Source organism: Gambusia affinis, linkage group LG01, assembly GCF_019740435.1.
Source record: "Gambusia affinis linkage group LG01, SWU_Gaff_1.0, whole genome shotgun sequence".
NCBI classification, from domain to species: Eukaryota; Metazoa; Chordata; class Actinopteri; order Cyprinodontiformes; family Poeciliidae; genus Gambusia; species Gambusia affinis.
Window position 1 is genome coordinate 22995918 of NC_057868.1, and position 22299 is coordinate 23018216.

The 22299-nt window shown below is 39.6% G+C and overlaps 1 protein-coding gene across 1 annotated transcript in view; it reads left to right on the plus strand.

Annotated features, from left to right (window-relative positions):
- Window positions 1-12161, plus strand: part of spen (spen family transcriptional repressor) — a 28421-nt gene extending 16260 nt beyond the window's left edge. Inside the window, exons 11-15 of the mRNA XM_044114400.1 lie at window positions 36-7803; window positions 7910-8254; window positions 8999-9193; window positions 9790-9948; window positions 10035-12161. Of these exons, the coding sequence (XP_043970335.1) occupies window positions 36-7803; window positions 7910-8254; window positions 8999-9193; window positions 9790-9948; window positions 10035-10166 (8599 nt within the window). The 3' untranslated portion in view covers window positions 10167-12161. The remainder of the gene's footprint in view (window positions 1-35; window positions 7804-7909; window positions 8255-8998; window positions 9194-9789; window positions 9949-10034) is intronic.
- Window positions 12162-22299: the final 10138 nt, after the last annotated feature.

Sequence of the window (22299 nt, forward strand, 5' to 3'; positions counted from 1 at the left end):
AAAATTAAAACAGATTTTTTTGTTTCTCTTGACAGAGATGACAGACGAAGCCAATATGAGTTTCAAACAGAAAGACAGTATTACGAGAATGTTCGAACACCTGGAACTTACACGGATGATCCACGGCGGAAATACCCCGCCAGAAGTCGAGAGTTCTATACTGAATGGGACCCATATCAAGGAGATTATTATGATCCACAGTACTTTGAGGACCCAAGAGAGTATCGGGAATACAGAGCTGATCCTTATGAGCAGGACATTCGCAAATACAGCTACTTGCAACGAGAGCGAGAAAGAGAGAGGGAGCGCTTTGAAACGGATCGTGGTCGTGATCATGGGAGAAGGACCATCGAGCGTAGCCAAAGCCCTTCTCACGTCTCCACTCGACGTCCTGTCAGCCCCACCGCATCGCCTTCGCTCTCCGAGAGAATACCAAGTGACTCAGACAGGCGAATTTGTTGTCGATCATCTGACAGAAGTGGCAGCTGCAGTTCGGTTTCCCCCCCCAGATTTGAAAAACTGGAAAAGGCACGCGCTGAAAGATATAATAAAACTGATAAACTAGAGAAGGATCGTGTTTTTGAAATGGAAAGAGGGAGTCTGGTTGAAAAGGAAAAGAGAACGGGGCGAAAAGAGAGAGGAGATAAAGAAAAAAGCGAGAAACAAAGGCTTAAGAAATTTAAAGTCACATCGCCTACAACGCTGGAGATAGAACCAGAACTTGAAAAAGATACAAGCCCTGAGTCTGGACTACGGAGTAAAACCAGTAAAACCTCAAAAGAAAGCTCCAGCAAAGCAAGGCTAGATCTTCTGCCTTGTGTAGTGCAGTTGACGCGTGTCAAAGAAAAAGAAGGAAAATTGATCGGTCATGCTGTCCAAGAAAAGCAAACATTGAGGGCTGGCAGTGACAGTCCTAAATTGGCATCGCCTGGAGCTGACCAGAGAAGTCCTACATTCCGCTCAGAATCGTCCAAAGGTGACAAGCATGGGAAGATGGCTAGAGAAAAAAATATACACAGCTTAATAGAGATTGCTGAAAAGGATGGTAAAATCAAATCCAAAAAACATGGAAAGTCTGAGTTTGGATTTGATAACAATGTTTCTCTGGATGTTGATCGTTTAGCAGCAAGAAAAAGGCGATTTGAAGAATCCGTGAGAACCGATCGACAAAGGAGATCTAACGAAGAAGACACTGGTAGAGCTGGACTTTATAAACTGTGGAACAACACAAAGGAGACAGGATTGGAGAAAGTCCTTTTGATAAGAGGGGTGCATAAAAAAGAACACAAGGATAGAGCTGTCTGTGTGGTTTCAGTAAGCAGTCCTAAAGATGGAAGGGACTGCGAAGGCAAATCTCTAGGTCTGCCTTTGGAGGGGCAATCGCATTTTGGGGAGCTGCTTGAAGATTCTACATCACAACAGAACTCCCCCTTCCTTAGAATGGATTTGGAGGCTCTAAAAAGGGAAAACGGCTCCAGTCTCACAAAGATATCAGATGACGGCAGCTTTGATATGGATGAATTAAAAGAACAGAAACAGATTTTGTCTGAAAATGAGGAGGGAAGTGCAAAGTGCAGAGACTATGATGGAGATGAACATTGTGTGAACATTAACCAGTCTGTTTGTGCAAAACAAATTGAGCAAGATCGATGGCTTCAATCCAAGCTTAGGGATCCTGATAAAATGGCCAAGTTTGGAAAGTCGCCAAACAATGAGGCTTGTCATTCAGAAAAAGAGTATATCCTGCATGATGTTGGGAAAACAAATCTGGACATTGCCCACGATGACTTCTCTTCTAGTAAACGAAAGAAATTGGAGAATTTTGAACATGAGGTCCTGAAAGTAAAACGAGAACATGACTTTCCAAATTCCCAGGAATTCAATAAAGACATCTACAGCATGTCGTCTTCTATAGGAGCTGGTCCGTCTTCAGAAAATGAAGATGATGAGACTTCTCGCATTTGTCTGTTAATTACAAAAAAGGAACAAAAATCGTCGCCAACTGACGAAAGCTATTCACACACAGAATCCTTAAAAAATCATTTCAGCGTGACAGCCAGAAATTTCCAGTCTTCTAACAATGCACACCCGAAGCTTAAAACGTCCTTACTTGGATTTGATGATGAGGCAATGCAACACTGGGAGAGGAGAATAAAGTCAGATTCTCTCAGAATGGAAATGACATTCCCAAATGATACTCTAAAACGGGAAAATATTTGTAAACGCCTTAGTCAGGACTTGGAACCAGGAGAGTTGCAGTCTGATTCAGATGAAGATGGAGACAACAAACACATTTCTCACAAACCAAGCAGTTCTTTGTCTTATATCCTCAGGGATCGTGATGAGAGAATGACTGACCTCAAGCTTTCAGGCTCCTTGGAGAAAAATAAGTTTTACTCATTTGCATTAGACAAAACAATAACTCCTGACACAAAAGCACTCCTTGAAAGAGCCAAGACTTTGTATTCCTCAAGGGAAGATAATTGGTCTTTTCTCCCCTCACGCTTTCCAGTGTCTCATAGTTGTTCTGAAAAAGACAAGGCAGTACTAGCTCCTCGCCCTATTCCTTCCTGGTACATGAAAAAAAAGAAGATCCGCACTGATTCTGTGGAAAAGTTGCATGATAAAAAGGAAGAACTCAAGCCACAGGACCAAGAACGTCAGGAATTATTTGCCTCTCGTTTCTTGCACAGCTCCATCTTTGAACAGGATTCTCGTCGACTGCAGCGTCTTGAACGTAAAGACCAAGACTTAGAAACCGGAAGTGGTAAGCCTTTTATCAAGGCTGGTGCTATAGAGACACATTCAGAATCTGGAGGAGCTGATATTCCAACAGAGCCTATTGTGCTTTTCCATAGTCGATTTTTGGAGCTTCAGCAACAAAAAGACAAGGACCACAATCTACCTGACTCTGAAAGTGACCCAATATTGCTGGAGATGAAAAGTGATGAAACTCTGAGCTGTGATAATGTGATATCTGACAAGGAACCAGAAGCTCCCCTAAAGGCTTGTGAAAAATCACCTAACCCCCTAGTAACTATAAAAATGTCATCATTCCTCCCTTCCCCCAAGGAAACGTGCCGAGCAGAGAAGGAAGCTTCAGATCCATCCAAAGATCAATCAGTACCAATTGTCAAAGAAGAAAAGGTTGAGCCATCTCTTGATATATGCCCATCTCATTCTCCTCCTGTAAATATGATCAAATTTGCTGCTCCTGAGGTACCTATAAACCCCACGCTTTCAGTTTCCGAACCAGAACCTGAAACAGAGTTAAGTGAACCCAAAACAGATGGGGATAATAGTTTGGTGGTTGAACATATTGTAGAAGATAAGCATCACACACCTGTTGTTTCCCCAAGTGCCTGTGAAAAAGAGACAATTGAATTTGCTTATTCTGATTGTTCAAAGACAGAAAAAACCTCAGAAGTGAGTACGTCAGAGCCTGAAATTGAAAGCCAGGCCATGGAAAGCTTTGAGGACTCTCAAAAAGCTGAGACAGATAGTGAGCTGTGTATGCCAGAGCTAGAGGCTGAAGTGAAACCATTACCTACTCGCAGACAAACTAAGGGTAAAAGGGCCAAAACCCTTTCTGTATTACGTACGACACAACCAACCAATATTATCAGCAAGGAAAAACCTGCGACACGGAAAAGTGAACGGATTGATCGGGAGAAACTCAAAAGGGCATCATCTCCTAGAGCAGAAGCACCTAAATTATCATATGAATCTAAAACTACATCCAAGTCTCCAATACATGCATCTGATTCAGAACAAAACCTTGAGTCGAGTTTAATTGTTGGGAGAACACGACGGAGGAATGTGAGGTCAGTCTATGCCACTCTACATGATGATGAACAAGCTGGGAAGGAGGTTACAGAGTCCCCCCGTTGCATGCGCAAACGAGCAGCCGACAAAGACCAAATACAACAAGAGGTTCAAATTTCTACCAATACTAGGCGGGGACGCCCGCCTAAAAGAGGTGTCAAACGAGTCACAGATATATCACCAGTAAAAGGGGATCAGAAGAAAACAGTGGAAGCAGACACAGAGGCCAGAGAGGCATCAAATACTACAGAAGTTGTGAAAGCCTCTGAGGGATGGCGTTCACCTCGTACACAAAAAGTCCAACAAACTTCACTGACTTCCTCTACTCCAAACAAAAAGGGAAGTAGAATAGACAAATCATCTGGGAACAAATTTGTGTCAGCAGAACAAGCTGATCCATCAAGCAATGATGAATTAGAGCTTAAGCCCAAAGCTAGCTCAGAACCCACTGACAAGTCATCTGACAGGGCAGAAAGTGAAAGCTCACCTATGCTCAGAAAAGAAAAAGATACAAAAGATTTTGCTGAAAAAACGTCTATTGATACAGAATTCGACATTAATGCCTCTGAAAGGGGTAAACAGCCTGAAAAATTTTTAAAAGTTAAAACACCAAGGTTAAAACGAAATACTAAACAGATAACTGAAGACAAATCACACACTCTGAAAAATCTAGAAATCCGTGTAAGCGTTGATGATGTAAAAAGCCTACTTCGCTCTGAAGATCTTGAGTCAGATACGTTTGCAGCTACTATTACAAAAGGCAAGATTGTAGTAAAAGAGAATGAAGAAACAAGGATGGCAGACTTTTCAAAAGATACCAAAGAAATAACTACACAAGAAAATGAAGACGCACTATCAGAATCTGAAACTCCTGCTGATCCAGCTGCTGTTCTTTTAGCACGACAGATGGAACTGGAGCAGGCAGTCGAAAATATTGCCAAACTTACAGCTGACCAGCCTCCAAGACCTTATAAAGAACCACCCCCTGGTCCGCCTACTGCATTGCCCCCTGTCATAGTGGAACCAGAAGTTGAAGTTGAAGAGGAGAAGCGAGAAAATCCTGCAAGTGAAACAGAACTAGCTGCTGCTATTGATTCCATCACAGCTGAAGAAACCTGTGGCGATGCAGATGGCTTCACGGCTGCTCCTACTTACTCTGCTCTTGTTCCTACACCTGAATCTGTAATTTCTTCCTCATCCTCCTCCAATGACATCATGGAACCGGAAACACACATGGCAATCAATAATATCCTTGCTGGAGACTTGGATGATGACTCTCGAACCTCAAGCCCAAAAGCATCAATGACAGAATTGAAGACAGCTGATGAACCTATTCTTCTTGGTACACCCAAGAAGACAATTAAATCTAGAGCCAGAACCCCAAAGAAGTCAAGAAATCGTAAAGGTCCAGCTAGCAGAAAGGGGGACACTGCTGATGAAGTCTCTCAGTCAGAGCCCTCACCCATAAAGTTACCTGAGTCAATTCCAGAAGATCCAGAAACAGACTCAAAAGCAGTGACTGTTACAGCTGCAGTTTCTGCAGTGACTTCTGTGGTCACTGCTGTTGCAACTTGTAGACGTGATGTTACAAGTGCTATAACTGTAGACAACCCCAAAGAGGCAGAACAGCCTGAAGTGGAACAGCCTGTTCCCAAAGAATCTGCCTTTCATTTAGGCACAAGCAGCAGCTCTGCGACTAAAAAGCCTCTCCAAACAACAGAACCAAGTACTCCTAACTTCGGCCCTGCTAATTCATCACCAGTTTCCCAGCTTAGTGTACCCCTGTTGCGACCTGCCAAAATGCCTCTTTCTCCTGACTGGCCTCAGCGATCTGAAGAAAGCAGAATCTATGTTAATCCTTCCTGTCATGTCACAGTAGTAACTCCTACGATACCTCCATCAACTGCGCTTGGAACGCCTACAGCAAATCCCCCAATGCCCCCTGACACCAAGGCCTCTGACATTGATCCAAGTTCCAGTACCTTGAGAAAAATATTAATGGAACCTAAATATGTGTCTGCGTCAAACAGCAATTCTATAACTACTACTATGGTATCATCTGCACTATCAGATCATTCAAGGATGTCAGAGAATGAAAATCCCACAGATACACTTGTTTCAAGACATTTAAATTCTGAACAAAGACCACCTCTACCTCCCAAATCACTGCACCATAAGCCAGCCCCCCTCACAGAATCCCAACAGAACTGTGGGGAAAAGAAACTGCATACAATTATGTCTCCTACTACCTCAGTCATAAGTAGAATTCCAATGCCTTATGATACAGAAGAAACTCCACGAATTTCCCTAAGCAATCGAAGTATTGGCCTGACCATTCCGAAACAGAAATTTAGATCAAACTCCAATGAGAATAACCGCTGTCATAATGTGGAGATAGCAGAAGATGTTTCTAGAGGACAGTCTGTTGTTGAGCCGACTCCTTACCATACAGGTTCTAGCCCTGGCTTGAGGGTAAATACATCAGAGGGTGTTGTTGTTTTAAGTTATTCTGGTCAAAAGACAGAGGGACCACACAGGATGAGAGCCAAAATTAGTCAAATCCCTGAAGCCAGTGCTGGTGATATAGAGTTTCAACAGTCTGTGTCCAAATCCCAGATAAAGCAAGACCCTATCATCACATCATCTCAGTCACCTAACCCCAAAGTTTCTTCAGCTCCTACTGGTTATGGGCACCCTGGAGTCCTTTTAACCAATCAGTCTTACAATTCTCAACCGGTCATTTCCAGTATCAAGCAAGATGTTCATGGATGCGACAAGTCTGAAACTCCCTATCATACAACATCAACAGGTGTGGTGAAGATGTTCCAGTCGCCTGTTAGTTCCTCTCAAGTGTTGATGTACAATCAAGCTGTAATCCAGCAGCAGCATGGCAAAAGAGGACTAGTGACGGATACATTAACAAAAAAAATGGACATTAGCAAAGCTGTTCAGCAGTCTAACTTGAGCCCAGTCATGAGTCCACACCACCCATCTATTCCTGGAACACGTATGAGTCCTAGTCCCAACAACACAAATGATAGGTCTGCTTTACATCTCAAGCAAGAACCTCAGTCTCCACGAACAGCTGGTCATTCCCCTTCACCCTTTGCCAAAACCTGTCCACTAAGCAGCTCTCCCATTGGAACTTCTGTGGTTTTAAGTCATGGTATGCCAACGCTGTCTACATACCCTTCCAGCATGCATCACTCCCACCCAGAACAGTCCTCTGTCATAATGCAGCCTCACAGTGTCACTCAGTCGTTAACTCATGAAGCCAGAATGAACAACCCAACAATGCCAGGGATAAACTATGGAAGGCGAGGAGGCTGCCTACCTTCGCCACACCCAGGATCTACAAAAAGCTCAAATACACCACAGCCTGTTATTCGGGATATGGTTTTGCAGTCTCATTCAAGTCCCCAAAGGTCAATGTCAGGGAGTGGTGGCAGCAGTGTAAGTGAAGAAGAGCCAAGACACTTTAACCAAGCTCTTAGTCGACCTTCAGCTCCCCATTTACAGTCAGATGTAATGGTGGTTCACAGTGACCACAGAGGGCTCCACCCAGGCATCCGCATGGACCAGTACAGAGAAATTCACCAGCGCATACTCCTGCACCAGCAACTAGGAGAACAGGCATCTGTAGAAGCACGGCAGTCTCGCAACTCAGAGACCGCAATAACATCTCCAAGCAACATCTCTGGACCTTCAAGAAGTCCAATACTGGTAAAGAGCATTGAATTCTCACCAAAAGAGCCTCTCAAATCACCAGAAGGAAAGCTAATGCATTTGAGCCCCAATGAAAGTAGAATTAGAGGAGTCCATGCATCCAGCCCTGTTTTAATGTCTTCTCACCACCACGGAGTTCAACTAATGCATCCAGGAGGAGCAAGCTCCTTTCCAGTATATCGAGATATGCGGGGCTTCCCTTCCCAGTTTCCAGGACACAATCTGGCCAACCAGAGCATTTCATCTACACAGGTAAGAAACATACTATACTATCATGTGGTAATTTCTGAGAATATTTTTACAGTTAAACCAGAATTGTGTACTGATCTTTGAATGTGATTTGAATTTTTCTTATCAGATCCCGGCGGAGCATGAGTTGGGAAACCGAAGCAAAATATCTCAGTCCCATGGAGGAGGAAATGATTCTACACCTGAAAGCCCACATCTCCGTCACACTACCTCTTCTGAACCTTCACACATTTCTCGAATATCTGGAGAAACAATCTCTCCATCATACCAGTCCCCCTTGATGTCGCCCATGGGTCTCACTCATAAGCCAGATCTGTCTCTACAGAAAGGCCCTCGCACCTTCCTCCTTACTCCTCCGCCAACAGCACCCCCATCAAGTTCACAACAGCCACGACACGATGCCAAACTGGAACATTCCGGACATCGATCAATTGACATGGTGCAGCTTTTGAAAGTAAGAGAATTATATGACCCATCAGCATGTTGATGGTATGAGCAAGATAGTGTAAGAAGGAATAAGAAGAGCACTTAAAATAGATTTTCTACACTTTCTGTTGTTAGCTGTCATCAATTTCAACCTAGAGAACGTGAGGCAACATCACACCATGTGTGAGAGAGCAGCATCTGTATAAAAAATAATTTTATCATTTTAAAACAATGAGGAAATGAATAAAGAACTGAAATTTTGACTTCATTGTCTAACTTTAGAGGATAGCTCAATTAGTGAGGTTAGAATTACTAAAACAGCAATCTGTTTTAGCTCTGACGTTTTCCAACATTCCAAATGAAGCATGTTCCTTTGCAGACAGAGATTGAACTCTCTTAAGGATAAAATGTAGCAACTTTGCTGTAGTCTTTTCAGCCTTCTTGTTATCTGCTAAAAGTCTTGCTCTCTTCCAACATGCCTTTTATTTTTTCTGTGTTCCTGCTAACGTCCTTTCTAAACACCTCACTGCTGTTGAAAATGGCTCACTCTCAGTCTTCGTCCCTCATTAACAACGACCACACAGAAGAATATAGTCCACCTGCCAGCACTTGTGTATCATGCATTCACAGATCTTAGATAAGATTTGAGTTTGCTACTCGCCTGTCAGATATCTCTGTGCCATCTCAAGTTATCATCATATACAATTATTTTTGGTCTGAAGCAAAGGAGAAGCTATGCTTACAATAACTTCCTGTTTTTTATTTTTTGCAGAAGTATCCTATAGTTTGGCAAGGACTCTTGGCGCTGAAGAACGACCAGGCTGCCGTCCAGTTACACTTTGTGTCTGGAAACACCGTCCTGGCTCAGCGCTCCCTCCCGCCTCCAGAAGGAGGATCTCTTCTCCGTATTGTCCAGAGGATGAGGCTTGAGGCTTCCCAGTTGGACAGTGTGGCACGCAGAATGACTGTGAGTACCTTATTATTTTAGCTGAGTGCCAGCAACATGGATGAATGAATAAAATACATGTCGTGGCCTTCTCGGTCCCAAAGCCAAAAATTTCCACCAAAGGCCGTGGGGTGGTAACAGGTGTTTTGGGTCTTGCACGCACTTCTGACTTGATTGTTTGAAAATGCAAATATATATGCTTTATTTCTTGAAAAAAAATTAGACAAAACAATTACTAAAAATCTCTTATAACTTAACATAATCTTCCAAGTTCAAAAGGTGGTCAAAAAAATTATTTTACTAGACATTTGCTAAGCAAAAGGACGACCCGGTGTGTTGTTAATCACTTAAATTAATGGGAGGGTCTACTCTAAAGGTTAACAAAGTCATCTAAACAATTCCAAATGTAAAGCTCAATTAGAGATTTTGGTTCTGACCTGACTTAAGTATATTCTAACAGTCCAAAGAAAAATGTAATGGATAGAAATAACAGTTTACAAAATGCAACACAAATGGCCACAACAACATGGGTAACATAGTCGTAGAACATAAATCTGTCATAAGTCTGTTGTGATATTTCTTTTTACGTTTAACTGACTCAAGTCTCTTTATGTCAGATGGAAAATGACTACTGTTTGCTCCTGGCTCTACCTTGTGGTCGAGACCAAGAAGATGTCCTTGGTCAAACCCAAGCTTTGAAAAGTGGCTTCATCACTTACCTGCAAGCCAAACAGGCAGCTGGCATCATTAATGTGCCCAACCCTGGCTCTAATCAGGTTGGCTCTCGTTTCAGCTTTTCCTGTCCCTTTTGTCGATGTTGTCGCTTTTCCACTCACACTATGTTCCATCTCTGCAACTACAGGCAGCTTACGTGGTGCAAATATTCCCGCCGTGTGAATTCTCGGAGAGCCATCTTTCGCGCCTGGCCCCGGACCTTCTCAACAGCATCTCCAGCATTTCCCCTCACCTCATGATTGTTATAGCTTCTGTTTAATTACCTCCATTGTTTTTTTTGTTTCTTTTCCTGACCAATGCCAACACCAGCCCTTTTGGATTGAACCAGTTTGGAACCTGGAAATGCCTCATCTTTATGAGTTTGACTTCAAAACAATGACAACAAAACATATCTTTCACTTTTTTTGGACTCAAGTTTTCTCCTTCACTTCACCAAGTCCTTAAATCACCCTGTGATGATGAATTTCAAAAGCTAGACCTTTTTTTAAATAGGATGCAAAGGGTCGAACGGGGATTTTTGATGATCATTTTTGGATTACTGTTTTTTCTTTCTGCCATTTTTGGAGGTGTTCTGCATTGCCTTTTTGTATTTCTTAACATTCATAAAGCTGTGGATGGAGACCTACAAGTAGGATGTTTTTTTACCTTCATAAAAAAGTGATTGTGATTGTTTGTGTCTCGTTTTTTTTTTTTTTACTTGAGAATTCATTGCACTATGTTGACAAAACTTTATGAACTTTGTACATATTTGTGCATAAATTGATACATGTTATGAATTTATTCTAGTGATCAGTCATGCTTGTGCTAGAGCAAAGAAAGCTATTGCCTACGGAATGATGGAGAATCTTCTCGGCTTCATCAATCACAAAGCTTTCTCTCCCACACCATCTGCAAGTTTCTGCAACATTTGCGATCTCATGTTTCCATCGCGACGTGTTCCCTGCCCCAAGGAACTCATGATGGGATCCGTAGAGTTGTATATTTTACACGCAATGCCTCAATAGGGGACAGTAAAAAAAAATAGAAGAAAAAAGACTTATTTAATTTGTTCCTTATCATTTTCATCTTCTGTATGCCTAAAGGTATTGTGGAGAATTGTGAAGCTGTAAATATTGTAAATATTTAAAGACTGAAGCAAAAATGGAGAGACCAAGCAAATTATTTTACAAGACAGATCATGTTTTCAATGTTTCTTTAAGTATGCTGTCTCATTTTTTCTTATTTATTTCTGAATCATTTATTGTTTTTAGCCGGGGAAGAATGTGAATCGGAGGGAGTCGGAAGGGGATCTGTAGAGAAAAAACAAAAAAAAGGACTTTGTGCCAAAATGTCTTGCGAGTGATCATTACGTGCAAGTGTTTGGGGAAAAAAAATGTGATCTGAACCTATTTTCATATGTAAATTAGTATTTTGCTGTTCAGAGGGCACATTGATTCATTTTTAAATATTTTGTTTATTGACATGATCCTAATACTGCAGTGCTTTCTACACAACGAAGCTGCGTTTTCATTTGAAGGAACTTTTTGTACTGTAGAGGTTGGTGTTTTTTTGTCTTTCGTCATTCCCCACGTTGTCCTGTACTGCCCCCTGGTGTCTGGAACCCGTCCCCTTAATATATGGAAGTCTGCATACTAAATTTATTCATGCCACTACTTTGTGTCACCCATTGTATAGCATGCTTTATTTTCATATCTTAAATTGTAAGGTAGGATCATAAAGGCAAAGAATGTGACTTAAACTTGACGTTATGCCGCTAATGGATGTGTTGGTCATCTGTCTCCATCCTTCCTCCTGTCCGTCTCCTAGAGCCAAGCTGTAAATACCCACGTCTCTAATCTGTGCTCCCGTGTAGTTGCCCCCTCTCCCTCCCTCTCACTTTGCAGTTGTCTTTATTCAGGGTCTTTATTTTTGTTTTGTGAAACAAAACAAAGCAGTCTAAAAAGAGACGGGAGATGAAGCGCGTGAAACCGATGCTGAAAGTAAAAAACCATGCTTGTCAGTTTTGTGGTGTAAATATTTCTATGACTGCAAGCTGAAAACTCTCATGGTTATGTTGAAGGCACTTATAATTTTTGATATACAAATGAAAGAAGAAAAAAAGTCTTAAAACAATGATTAATATGAAAAAAATGTCTTTTGATCAACCTTCATTTTGAGTGTATTTTGCTGTTCCTCCATGAGGACATTTTAAACTGTAACATAAATGGTTGTTTAACTTACTTCTGAAGATCATTAAATGGTCCATGACTCTGCATTTCGTTTTTTTTTGTTTTTTTTTTGTGATCCTCAAAAAGCCTCCTTTCTGCAACTTTTAATGTAGAGTGCTTTGAAAAGTATTTGCCTTGTTACATTTTTCTTGTGCTTTTAATTTTTAAAGACAACCAGAAATTTGCATACTAGACAAATATGACAAGAAGTAATACAATACAAACTTTTTCATCGATGGTTTCAGTTAATAAAAACAAAAGCTATTCGGACCAATGACCTTATGTGAAAAAAATAATTGCACTCTCAGCTTTTTACCTAGTGTCACCATTTGAGGCAAAAATGTCCATTTTGTCTCCTTTGATAAATGGTAATGAACTGTCCCTCACTTCGCAGAACAGTTTTTTTCTTTACGCCTCCTCTTACGGAGTGCTGGTTTTGAAGATTGGCTAGTGGTTGGAGTCTCCTCCTCACTCATGGACTCAAAAGACGTTTCGTCTTCCTCTTGTGTAGGATGATAGTCAGGATCTTCTATTTGGTCATCATCATCGCTCAGATCAGAATCGTTCAAGTTGTTCTGGGATCAGAGCCTGAGATTTGTGTGTCCTGTCACCATAAAAGGTTTTGCTGTCCATCTAGCATTTGTTGATGAAATTGAAGAACAATCTGACAACTTAGGCATAAGGATCAGTAAAGAGGTCGAAATATGTCAGCTTAAGTCAGTAAGTGGTATATTAGCAAATCAATCATTTGCTAATGTGTGTTTTTAGAAATTTATTTCACCTTCATAAAAAAATGTTTTCATCATAATATTACTATATAATGTATAGTAAAACCTTTGACATTGTACTATGTTGAATCTGATTTTTTGCCCAAACCGCCCTCTCTTTGTTAGCATTCTCATCTCATGCAAACTTGTTGTGAGGAAGATTCTTGAACAAGTCAAAGCTTTATTAACATACTGCTATCTAGTGGACTTTATTCGGTATTGCAGGTGTAAACCAATTATTAAAAAAGGCTCAATAAGGTAGGTCAAGTTTAATTCATGCCTCACTTCACAAGGACACAAGTTGTACTCTACCAATTATACTCTGGTTGGCCATAATGCTAAAGGGTTCAAGCCAAATGGTGCTTTCAGAAGTCTTTCTGCTTCTTCAACACATCTGAGGCTTCAATCTCCTTAGAGATTCCTTAGAGATTGCAGCCACAATCTGAGGAGGTCATTCATTTGTTGGATGGGGATACATCTCAAAGTTATGGGAAAGCAACACTGCTGCCTAAACCATCCTACTGCTACAATCTCCATTAGATTCAGGTTAGATCAGATGTAACGGGTCGCATGCCTCCCAATAAGTTAAACCTTTTTCAGTCCACAGAATATTTACCAAACGTCTTGAGGATCATCAAGATGTTTGTTGCAAATAGATTGGCAATTGGGTTCCTTCAAATCAGCAATAATTTTGTACATTTTTTTAGAGTTTCTCTTGAAACTCTTCTATAGAGTGCTTTAGATGTTGTTCTGGGTTCTTTTGTGATCTTCTAGATGAGCTGTTGATGCGATCTTGGATAAAGGCACTGGAGTCAAACTCTTTCCAGACTGAGATGTCAATCACCTACTTTCCCATCTGATCTTTTAGCCTGGTGTGACAGTTTCTGTTAAAGTGATTTCATCTTATTTTACAGGCCAGACAGTAATCCGGCCTGGGCTTGGCTCGTGATTTCCAATTAATCTGGTTAAGTACAGTTAATTCATGATTAAACAAGGGTGAAGCAATTTTTGTTTCTCATGGCCTGTTTTTTTTCTCCATTTAGTTTTAAATTAAATTAAAAATTAGACATTTTATATTTACTCAGGTTGTGTTTGTCTGATATTCAAATTTGTTTGATGATACAAAACATCTAAGTTTGGCAGCGACTTTGATGTTGAAAGAATTTCTAAGAGGGCAAAAAACTTTTTCACTGTACTGTATGACACATCTACTTAAAATTTAATCGTTTTTGTGTCTCGAATGTTTATATAATTTGCCACAAATTTCATTGGTAGGTCTTAAGTAAGTATTACCAGACCAGGGCATCACAGTCAGAGCTGCAGTTTCTCCATCTATCAGAAGATGTCAGTGCGGGACCGAAGAACCACGTTTCCAGTTTGGAAAACAGTTTGGGAAGTTTTAGAGCTTCCCGGGTTTGGAAAAGAAATCTACTGCCATCTCAGTTTAACTTTAGCAGGTTTATGGTCATAATAGACCTGTCTGACCTTTGAAATAGTTCAATTATGTTTTGAACTTGTGTACCATTAGAGGCAAAAATGTATATTGACACCTATTAGTTTTGCTTTCCATAAATGAGACACTTTTCACGAAATTTGAGTAAAAATTGTGAGTTGTACCTTAATGCTGCAATTTAAACCAAATAATTATTTCACAATATATAAGGGGGAAAAAAACTTCCCTCATTTATTTAAAGAACACACACGTCTGTGTTACTTTCACTCACAATATCAAGTTAAAATAATTACTCATTTAATTTGAACTCTTGCTTCAAATGGCATGAACAGAATTTCTGATCTGATAATGAATTTTATTAAACATCGCAATGAATTCTGCTCAGAACTATTCAGTGTGAACAGGATATCTTCCTCAAGCTTTGCAATCTGTCACCTGCATTAAAAACAAACATTTACCTTAATATCACACAGTGTTAGTGTAGCAGAGGAAAACTGTGATCCTGTCTCAAAATGGCTGAAGTTAAAAGTGCAACAGCTTAATTTTTACTTCATTGATACAGTAAAATGTTGAAGGTAAAAGATGAAATTGGTCCAATTAGTTATAGTTGAAATGCCAGGAGATATCATCTTAAGAATTTCATTTAGCATTACCTCTTCAGTACAGGGACCCTAACTGGGGCTGGGATCATTTCTACAGGGTCACTGGCCCCCTGTTAGCACCTGTCTAGAGCCGCCCCTGTCTACAGTCAACTTGGGGGAAATTCCACCTGTTTAAAATAAATGAAGTTTAATTATTTTATTCATAACTTATAAAAGTTTTAATATTTAGGATTCTAGTAGGATATAAAACAAAAAAGTTGTACAGGGTCCAGTAAAAGTATTCACAACTATTTAGCTTTTTTTTTTTTCCACATTTTGTCCTCTTCAAACTTCAATGTATTTTGTAGTGCAATGTGGAAGTTAAATGACCCAAGTTTTTTCATCTGTTTTGCAAACAAATATCTGAAAAGTTTTTCATCCGTTTGCGTTCAGCCTGCTCCCCAGCCAAGGACGCGTTGAAATTAAGATTTTGCCTCGTCTTTCAGTGGAAAATCGGCCAACGTCTTTCAGATTCAGATTGGGAGGATATTTTTGAAGGTCGTTTTCAGGCCTGGCAGCGGATTTTAAATTGAATTTAGATCTTGACTCGGACTGGACCATTCTAACACGTTCTTGCGATTAAATCAAAACCATTCCACTGTAACCCTGGGCTGCCAGGGGGCGTGGTCTTTTGAAGCCTCTTCCAGCTTTTCCTTGTGTCTAACTCCATCCGTATTCTCATCAGCTGACCAGCTTCACTACCCTACGAAAGCATTGTGCTGCTTCCTTCATGTTTCACCGCAGGAGTCGTGTGTTCAGGGTAAGGCGAAGTGTTAGTTTTTCTCCCACACATAGCATTCTGCATAATGGCCAAAAAAAATAAATAAATTAGTTCTGGTTTTATGTGACCAGAGGTTCTTCCCCTGCATGCTTTCTCTGTCCCCAACAGGGCCATGCTGCGAACTAGAAACCAGGGTTTTCATTCTTTCTGTTTCCACCAAATCCCTTGAGAATTTTTTCCACAAAGGCCAAATTTGTGGCATGCAGAAATAATGGTTTTCCCAGTTAAAACACTCCCATAAATGTTGTGTCAAACAAGTTTGGCATCTTCTGTTCTCCATCATGTCAAGTGAGGCTAAAAATCAGAGAGAGAATTAAAAAAAAATAGAAAAAAGAAAGTGAAATGGAGCTGACTAACTCGGTTTTTAGAGCAGCATTCCTCTGGACTCAAATGAAGCAAGACAAATGAGCATGGTGGCTGTGAAAAGCAATAGTTAGAGACTCATCCTTGTAGGCAAACAGCTCTATGGTTTGGGAAATTTTACGACTGTGGCTTGAATCATTAAGGTTTCCGGCTTCACCCTGCCAAGTCACAGTATCCACGCTGACAGATTCCCCACAGGGAGGCCTGTGGGTATTTAGTAGCAATTGGACATTTGGTGGTTGGTGCTACAATATTTGTCCTTATTTTTAGCTGTACCCTTTAATATACAAAATAAATAAATAAATGAAAAATTATATTCAGCGGAAAACAAGTACCTAAATGTTTGCTCCTTCTGTCCATGGCACCGTGTAGTTATAATGGTCTGGGCAAAAATGGGAGAATTTTAACTAATACATTTTCCAGAGTTGGCTTCAGTTATTACTTCCAAATTAAAAGAGGTTCATTTATTATTTTCCCTCACATTCATTCATGTACATGACTCAGTAATGACAAACGTACCTGTTAATAGTTTGACTGACACTGACTTGTGGTGTTTGTGATGGTATTTCTCAGCGTTTTGGGGAGAATAATCAGCAAACTTAGCTGGTAGCAAACCATTAATCTCAGTTGTTAGCATCCTGCAGTTATTGATGCGGTTCAGCCCAACTGACTTATTTCTCTTCATTTTCCAGGAGTTTCCGTTTCCGGGTCCAAAAACTGAAAAGTGACACTGCACACAATCCTGCACACGCCATTGAAACATGGTGGTGGCAGCATCATTCTATGGGAACTGCCCTTGTTCAGTGTGAACACAGAAACTGGACGGAGTCGATGTGGAAACGGACGGAGCTAAACACAGTGCAGTCCTAGAGAAAAACCTGCTAGAGCAATATTTGCATGTGTGTTGGAACTGCCTAGTCAAAGTACAGGCATATTTACAATTAAGAATGCGTGGCAGGACTGTAATATAGTAATTCTTGTTTTTGTTTGACTCTGGCTCTGTGTGGTCCCTTTGATTTTTGTAAGTTTTCCGTTCGTCACTTTTATTTCCTCAAAGATTCATCGCCTGCTCCACCGCTCTGCCGCTTTGCATTTTGGTCCGCTCTAAACAACACATTATGACAATGTTGCACTTTTCAGATTTTGATGTTTAAAAAAATAAGACAAAGAAAAAGTAAATAAAAAAAACATTAATCACCTTCCTTCTACTTTGCAATTATGCAGAACCTTGTGTTGGCCTGTCATGTAAATATTAAGCAGTCCTTCTGTAATTTAATTATGTAATATTTCACTGTAGGTTACAAGGAACATTTATTTAAATTTAGCACTTTAATTGCATTTTTTTTAAATGAAGCATTTTCTTTTGTATTAGGAAGACATTTGACACTTTAACACACTGCAAACAGAATCCAAGGATTTTATTCCTCAAATCAAATGTAAAAATCCAGATTTTTGTAAATTTTCTGCAACACCAGGGCAGTCTGAGCCAAAGGTTTATAGTTTTAACTCCCCCGTCAAAACGCCTCAGATAAGCGTAGAGACAGGGTCCAGGCTGAGCTGTGGCCATTTTCTGGATGTTGCCATCATCCCTGGACTGTAGATATAAATAAGTCCAACCATAAAAAGTGAGCGATTTATGTCTCCCTGTCAGGCTGGGATGTGGAATGTTACATGACACCCAGTTCCCAGTGTGAAAAGAGGCAGATCAGACTGGTAAAATGCAAAGAAGGACCGCATCCGTTCCTCTGTTTTCCCACTGCCGGCCCTGACTGGCTGTTCGTCTGAGAATTTTCTCTTCAGTTGGTGCGGTGCAAAAGACGACTCATGAGAATTTGGCCTTATTCATATTTCTACGTTGTTTGCTCCTTGGATTCACAGCCACATGACATTTTTACAGTTCTTTTTAGCCAGAAAGCTAAAAGAATGTTGAAAATTTGGAGTTTTTTTTTTTTTTTTTAGACATCGATAAGTGCTTGTTTTCCAACACAGTCTCACTCCCGACTCGTCATATATTGACGCATGGGCAGGTTCAATAATTGACGAGAAGGGTTCTCTCTTTGAATGCTGTACCGCCAACACAGTCTCACTCCCGACTCGTCAATGTTTCATGTTCTGTTAAAAGGACTTCTGGTCCTTTTATTTCACAATTTAATATGTTATCCTTCGAAAAACAGCAAAGAAAAAAAAACGAAAAAAAAAAATCTTCAAACTGTCATGAGAATAGACTTTCAGGCGTTTGATATTTCCTCCTGAAGTTCTTCTTGTTATGTGGCAGAAATATTCAGGCTCAGTCAGTCGGTTTCTCTTTGATGAACAACAGCTTCTGTCTGGATACTGCAATAAGTCGAGTGGAAAAAGAAAAGAAAAAACAGAGAAAATGAAAGAAGGGCTTCCACTGATTGCCTGAATGTTTTCTGTTCTCCCCACAAAGGGCCAAATGTATTTCAACCGTCAACCTGCTGGATACCTGCCTGACTGAGGTCCTTCCTGCACATTTACTGAGCTGATTGGTGTCTGATGTCTGGACTGGTATTGATCCCAACGTGTGGGTGTGTGTGTGGGCGTAGGTGCGTGTGCGTGTGTGTGCGTGTGTGTGTGTGTGCGTGTGTGTGTGTGTGCGTATTCACACAATCTTCTCTCACAAGATCATTTAGAACAGATGGCCTCAAATCAAGATGACAAAGATTTGACGATGTGGGATAGTCTAAACTGACTATGTGATCAAAACGTTTTTTTTCTTCTTTTTTTTTAAATTAATTTTACATTTTGCATATTACCACCACAAAGTTGAATGTTTTTTGTTTGACCTTATGGGGCTAGACCAAGGGGTCAGCAACCTTTATAACTGAAACATCCATTTTACCCTGGGTGTATCTAAATACAACTTGTCTCCGGCGCAAATGTTGAGGAAAAAAAAGACTGTTCATCATTTTTTAATAAACATCAATGAAGGAAACGTGATCTCATGCTTAAAGAACTACTGTTTTATTTCTATTTTAGGATTTTAAAACAAAGAAAGAAGCATACATTTTTTTGTAATAAAGTGAGTGGAAACATTTTCTTCTATGGGATGATATTTGTGAAAATAAATTGCTATAGAAATATATATAGAAATATTTTGTTTCCCCAAAATATCATATATTTAATATCTAAGGCGCTTAAAATTGAAGTCAAAGTTCTTCTCTGGGAACACAATCTTGGCCTGTAAAGATGATTGTAAAATAAAAAAATTCTGAAAAAGGAAGGGAACTGATTCCAAATTTTGAAATTTTACAAAAAAAAAAAAAAAATCAGAAAAGTTTATTCTGCCCAAAATAAATCTGCAAGGTTTTTAATCCTGGAAAACCTGGACATAGAAATACACAAAAAGAAAAAGTTTTATACATTGGAGATGAAAAGGTAATGCTTTCATTTAGTGAGGTTTTATGAAATTGTTATATTAAGTACGTTGTGAAAAAATTCCATGTACATGTGTTCTAGACATAAAGTTTGAATATACATCTTATTTCTTTTCTGTATAGCTTGAAAACACTCACAGAGTTCTCGGTCAGCCGAAGTTTTTCTAAATTGTGGCATGTTGTGACCCTGTGGTCAGAGCTTTTGGGTTCAAATACAGATGAAAAACTAACATTTGTACGCATTTTTTGCTTGGAATAGAGATGTTGTTATATTAAAATGCTTACAGTTGCCTATTTTAGTAGCTCAAATGCCAAATAAACTTTAATATGTGTTAACAATGATTGGTTCCTCACTAAGTTCTTGATATCAGTGAACAGAAGAATGGCCAGACAATGATTTTATACTCAGTAACTGATAGTCAGACAACGACAAACGTACAAGAATATACAAAAACAACTGTTTTTCATAAATGGGTTTACAGAAAAAAAAAAAAAAAGAGTTTCCAATGCAATCAATGATAACAGGAAGGGCTTTTGACAATTACGAGCTGGAACCTTACTGGTTCTGGGTTTATTCAGAACTCACATGGAGAATTTCTCTTCTATTTCTGAGGTAACCAGCCAGTCGTCTCCTAATAAGGCTGGACTGTGTGTTTCCCAGTAAGTACTGGTTAATAAGGCTGGACTGTGTGTTTCCCAGTAAGTACTGGTTAATAAGGCTGGACTGTGTGTTTCCCAGTAAGTACTGGTTAATAAGGCTGGACTGTGTGTTTCCCAGGAAGTACTGGTTAGTAAGGCTGGACTGTGTGTTTCCCAGGAAGTACTGGTTAATAAGGCTGGACTGTGTGTTTCCCAGTAAGTACTGGTTAATAAGGCTGGACTGTGTGTTTCCCAGTAAGTACTGGTTAACTATGCCCATTAGTACATGAATAGTTTCAAATATGTTAATCAAATTTGGTGTATGTTCTTCTAAAGTCTTAGTTAATAAATATACTTAAAGGAATTAATAAATAGTTTGATTTATTCAGAGTACTTACACACACCCACACACACACACACACACACAAAAAAAACGCAAATAGTTGAAATTACGAACTCCGAACCTGGCTGGGTTCGACTGTATGTCAGTTGGATCATTTGGCCTGAACTTTGACTGGACCATTTCTGTCCATTTACATTGCTTTGATCCAAATGTTTGGTCCCTCAGCTTCTGTAGGTTGAACCTCCAGCTCTGCCTTTAATCTCTTGCAGCCACTAACATTTTGTTTTGTTAATCTGTCTTTAGTGAAAGGGGATAAAATATGAAAAACAATTCCCTACTGCGTGCTGGCCTGCCTCATTAAATGATAATAAAATACATGAGCATGTGGTTTTCACCAGACAAAATGGGAAACATTAAAGGGTTATGATTGTTTTAACAATGTGCCATAAATCTAAACAGCACATCACCTTCTAAGAAGGAGATAAACGCTTCCCCAGCTTCTTTTCCACGGAGCGGTGAGGCTGAATTCTGATTTGCGGCTGATTGAAACGCTCTGGCTCGGACCTCTCTGCCTTCAGCTACACGGGAGAGTTACAATGCAGCGGTGTTGTGATTTGTTGCAAGTCATAACATTCGGAAGGTTTTTGAATTTGTCCCCTTTGCGGGCACTGGCTCCCTCGTTTAAAGAGGAAACGGTTTGAGTGCTTCATAGCTGCTGCTAAGTGGTGGGAATATAAAACAGGCATTCTTCAGTGATGGTGGATTTTTGTGTTTTTGGTTATCTTGTTTCTCACACGACATTAAAATCCTCCATCAAATTATGTTCTTCATCTTGCATGAAGCCCAAAGGAAAACCTGATGAGCGCAGTTAGATTTTAAAGAGAAAATCCACTTGCAGCTGTAAAATATTATGGGCTCAGTATACCGCCTTTGCTGCACTGCCAATAGACTTTGAGCCAGACTTTTAAGTCTGGTCTAGTCTTGGAATATTTTCTTCACACCAAGCTTTAGATTCAACAGATACTTGCAAAACAAAACAAAACAAAAAAACAATTGAAATGAATTATGAATAATACATAAACGGCGGGTGGCCACTGCAGAACGAGATGGGCACCAACTGTACAGGGGTTTGGCAGTGAGCTGCTCCAGGAGACATGAACTCTTGTTTACATTCAGACGTTTGATTGCACTTCTGTTTCTTCATCCTGTTCTTCTTGTTCTTCTTCTTCTGCATTTGTTTGCTGAGGTTGCTGAGGTGTCAGGCTGTCATGTTAGATATTATCCATTGTGTATATACATATATACAGCAGGTGAGCAGCTGCACAGTAGGAGTATGACAAATGTAAAAAAAAAAAAAAATTATACATTTAAACAACAATAATAATGATAATACTTCAGTTAACAACAACAACAACAATAATAATACCAATAATAATAATAATAGTAATAATAATAATAATAATAATAATAATAATAATAATAATAATAATAATAATAATAATAATAATAATAATAATAATAATAATAATAATAATAATAATAACATTGATTAAAAAAAAATCTCATTGCAAAATGGCCAGGAGTGACAGCATACAGAAAAATGTAAAAACAGCATTTTTATAACAACTAAGTTAATATAGTTACTTGATTGTGCTATAAAATGGCACATTGTGTCTGGAAAATACAAGGTATTGACCATTTTACAATCATTGAACTTGTATCTTGTCTATACTTTTCACTCTAGTATAAATTACACCCTAGAAAATCAAAGTTTATAAGTTTGTCATGTTCACAATGATT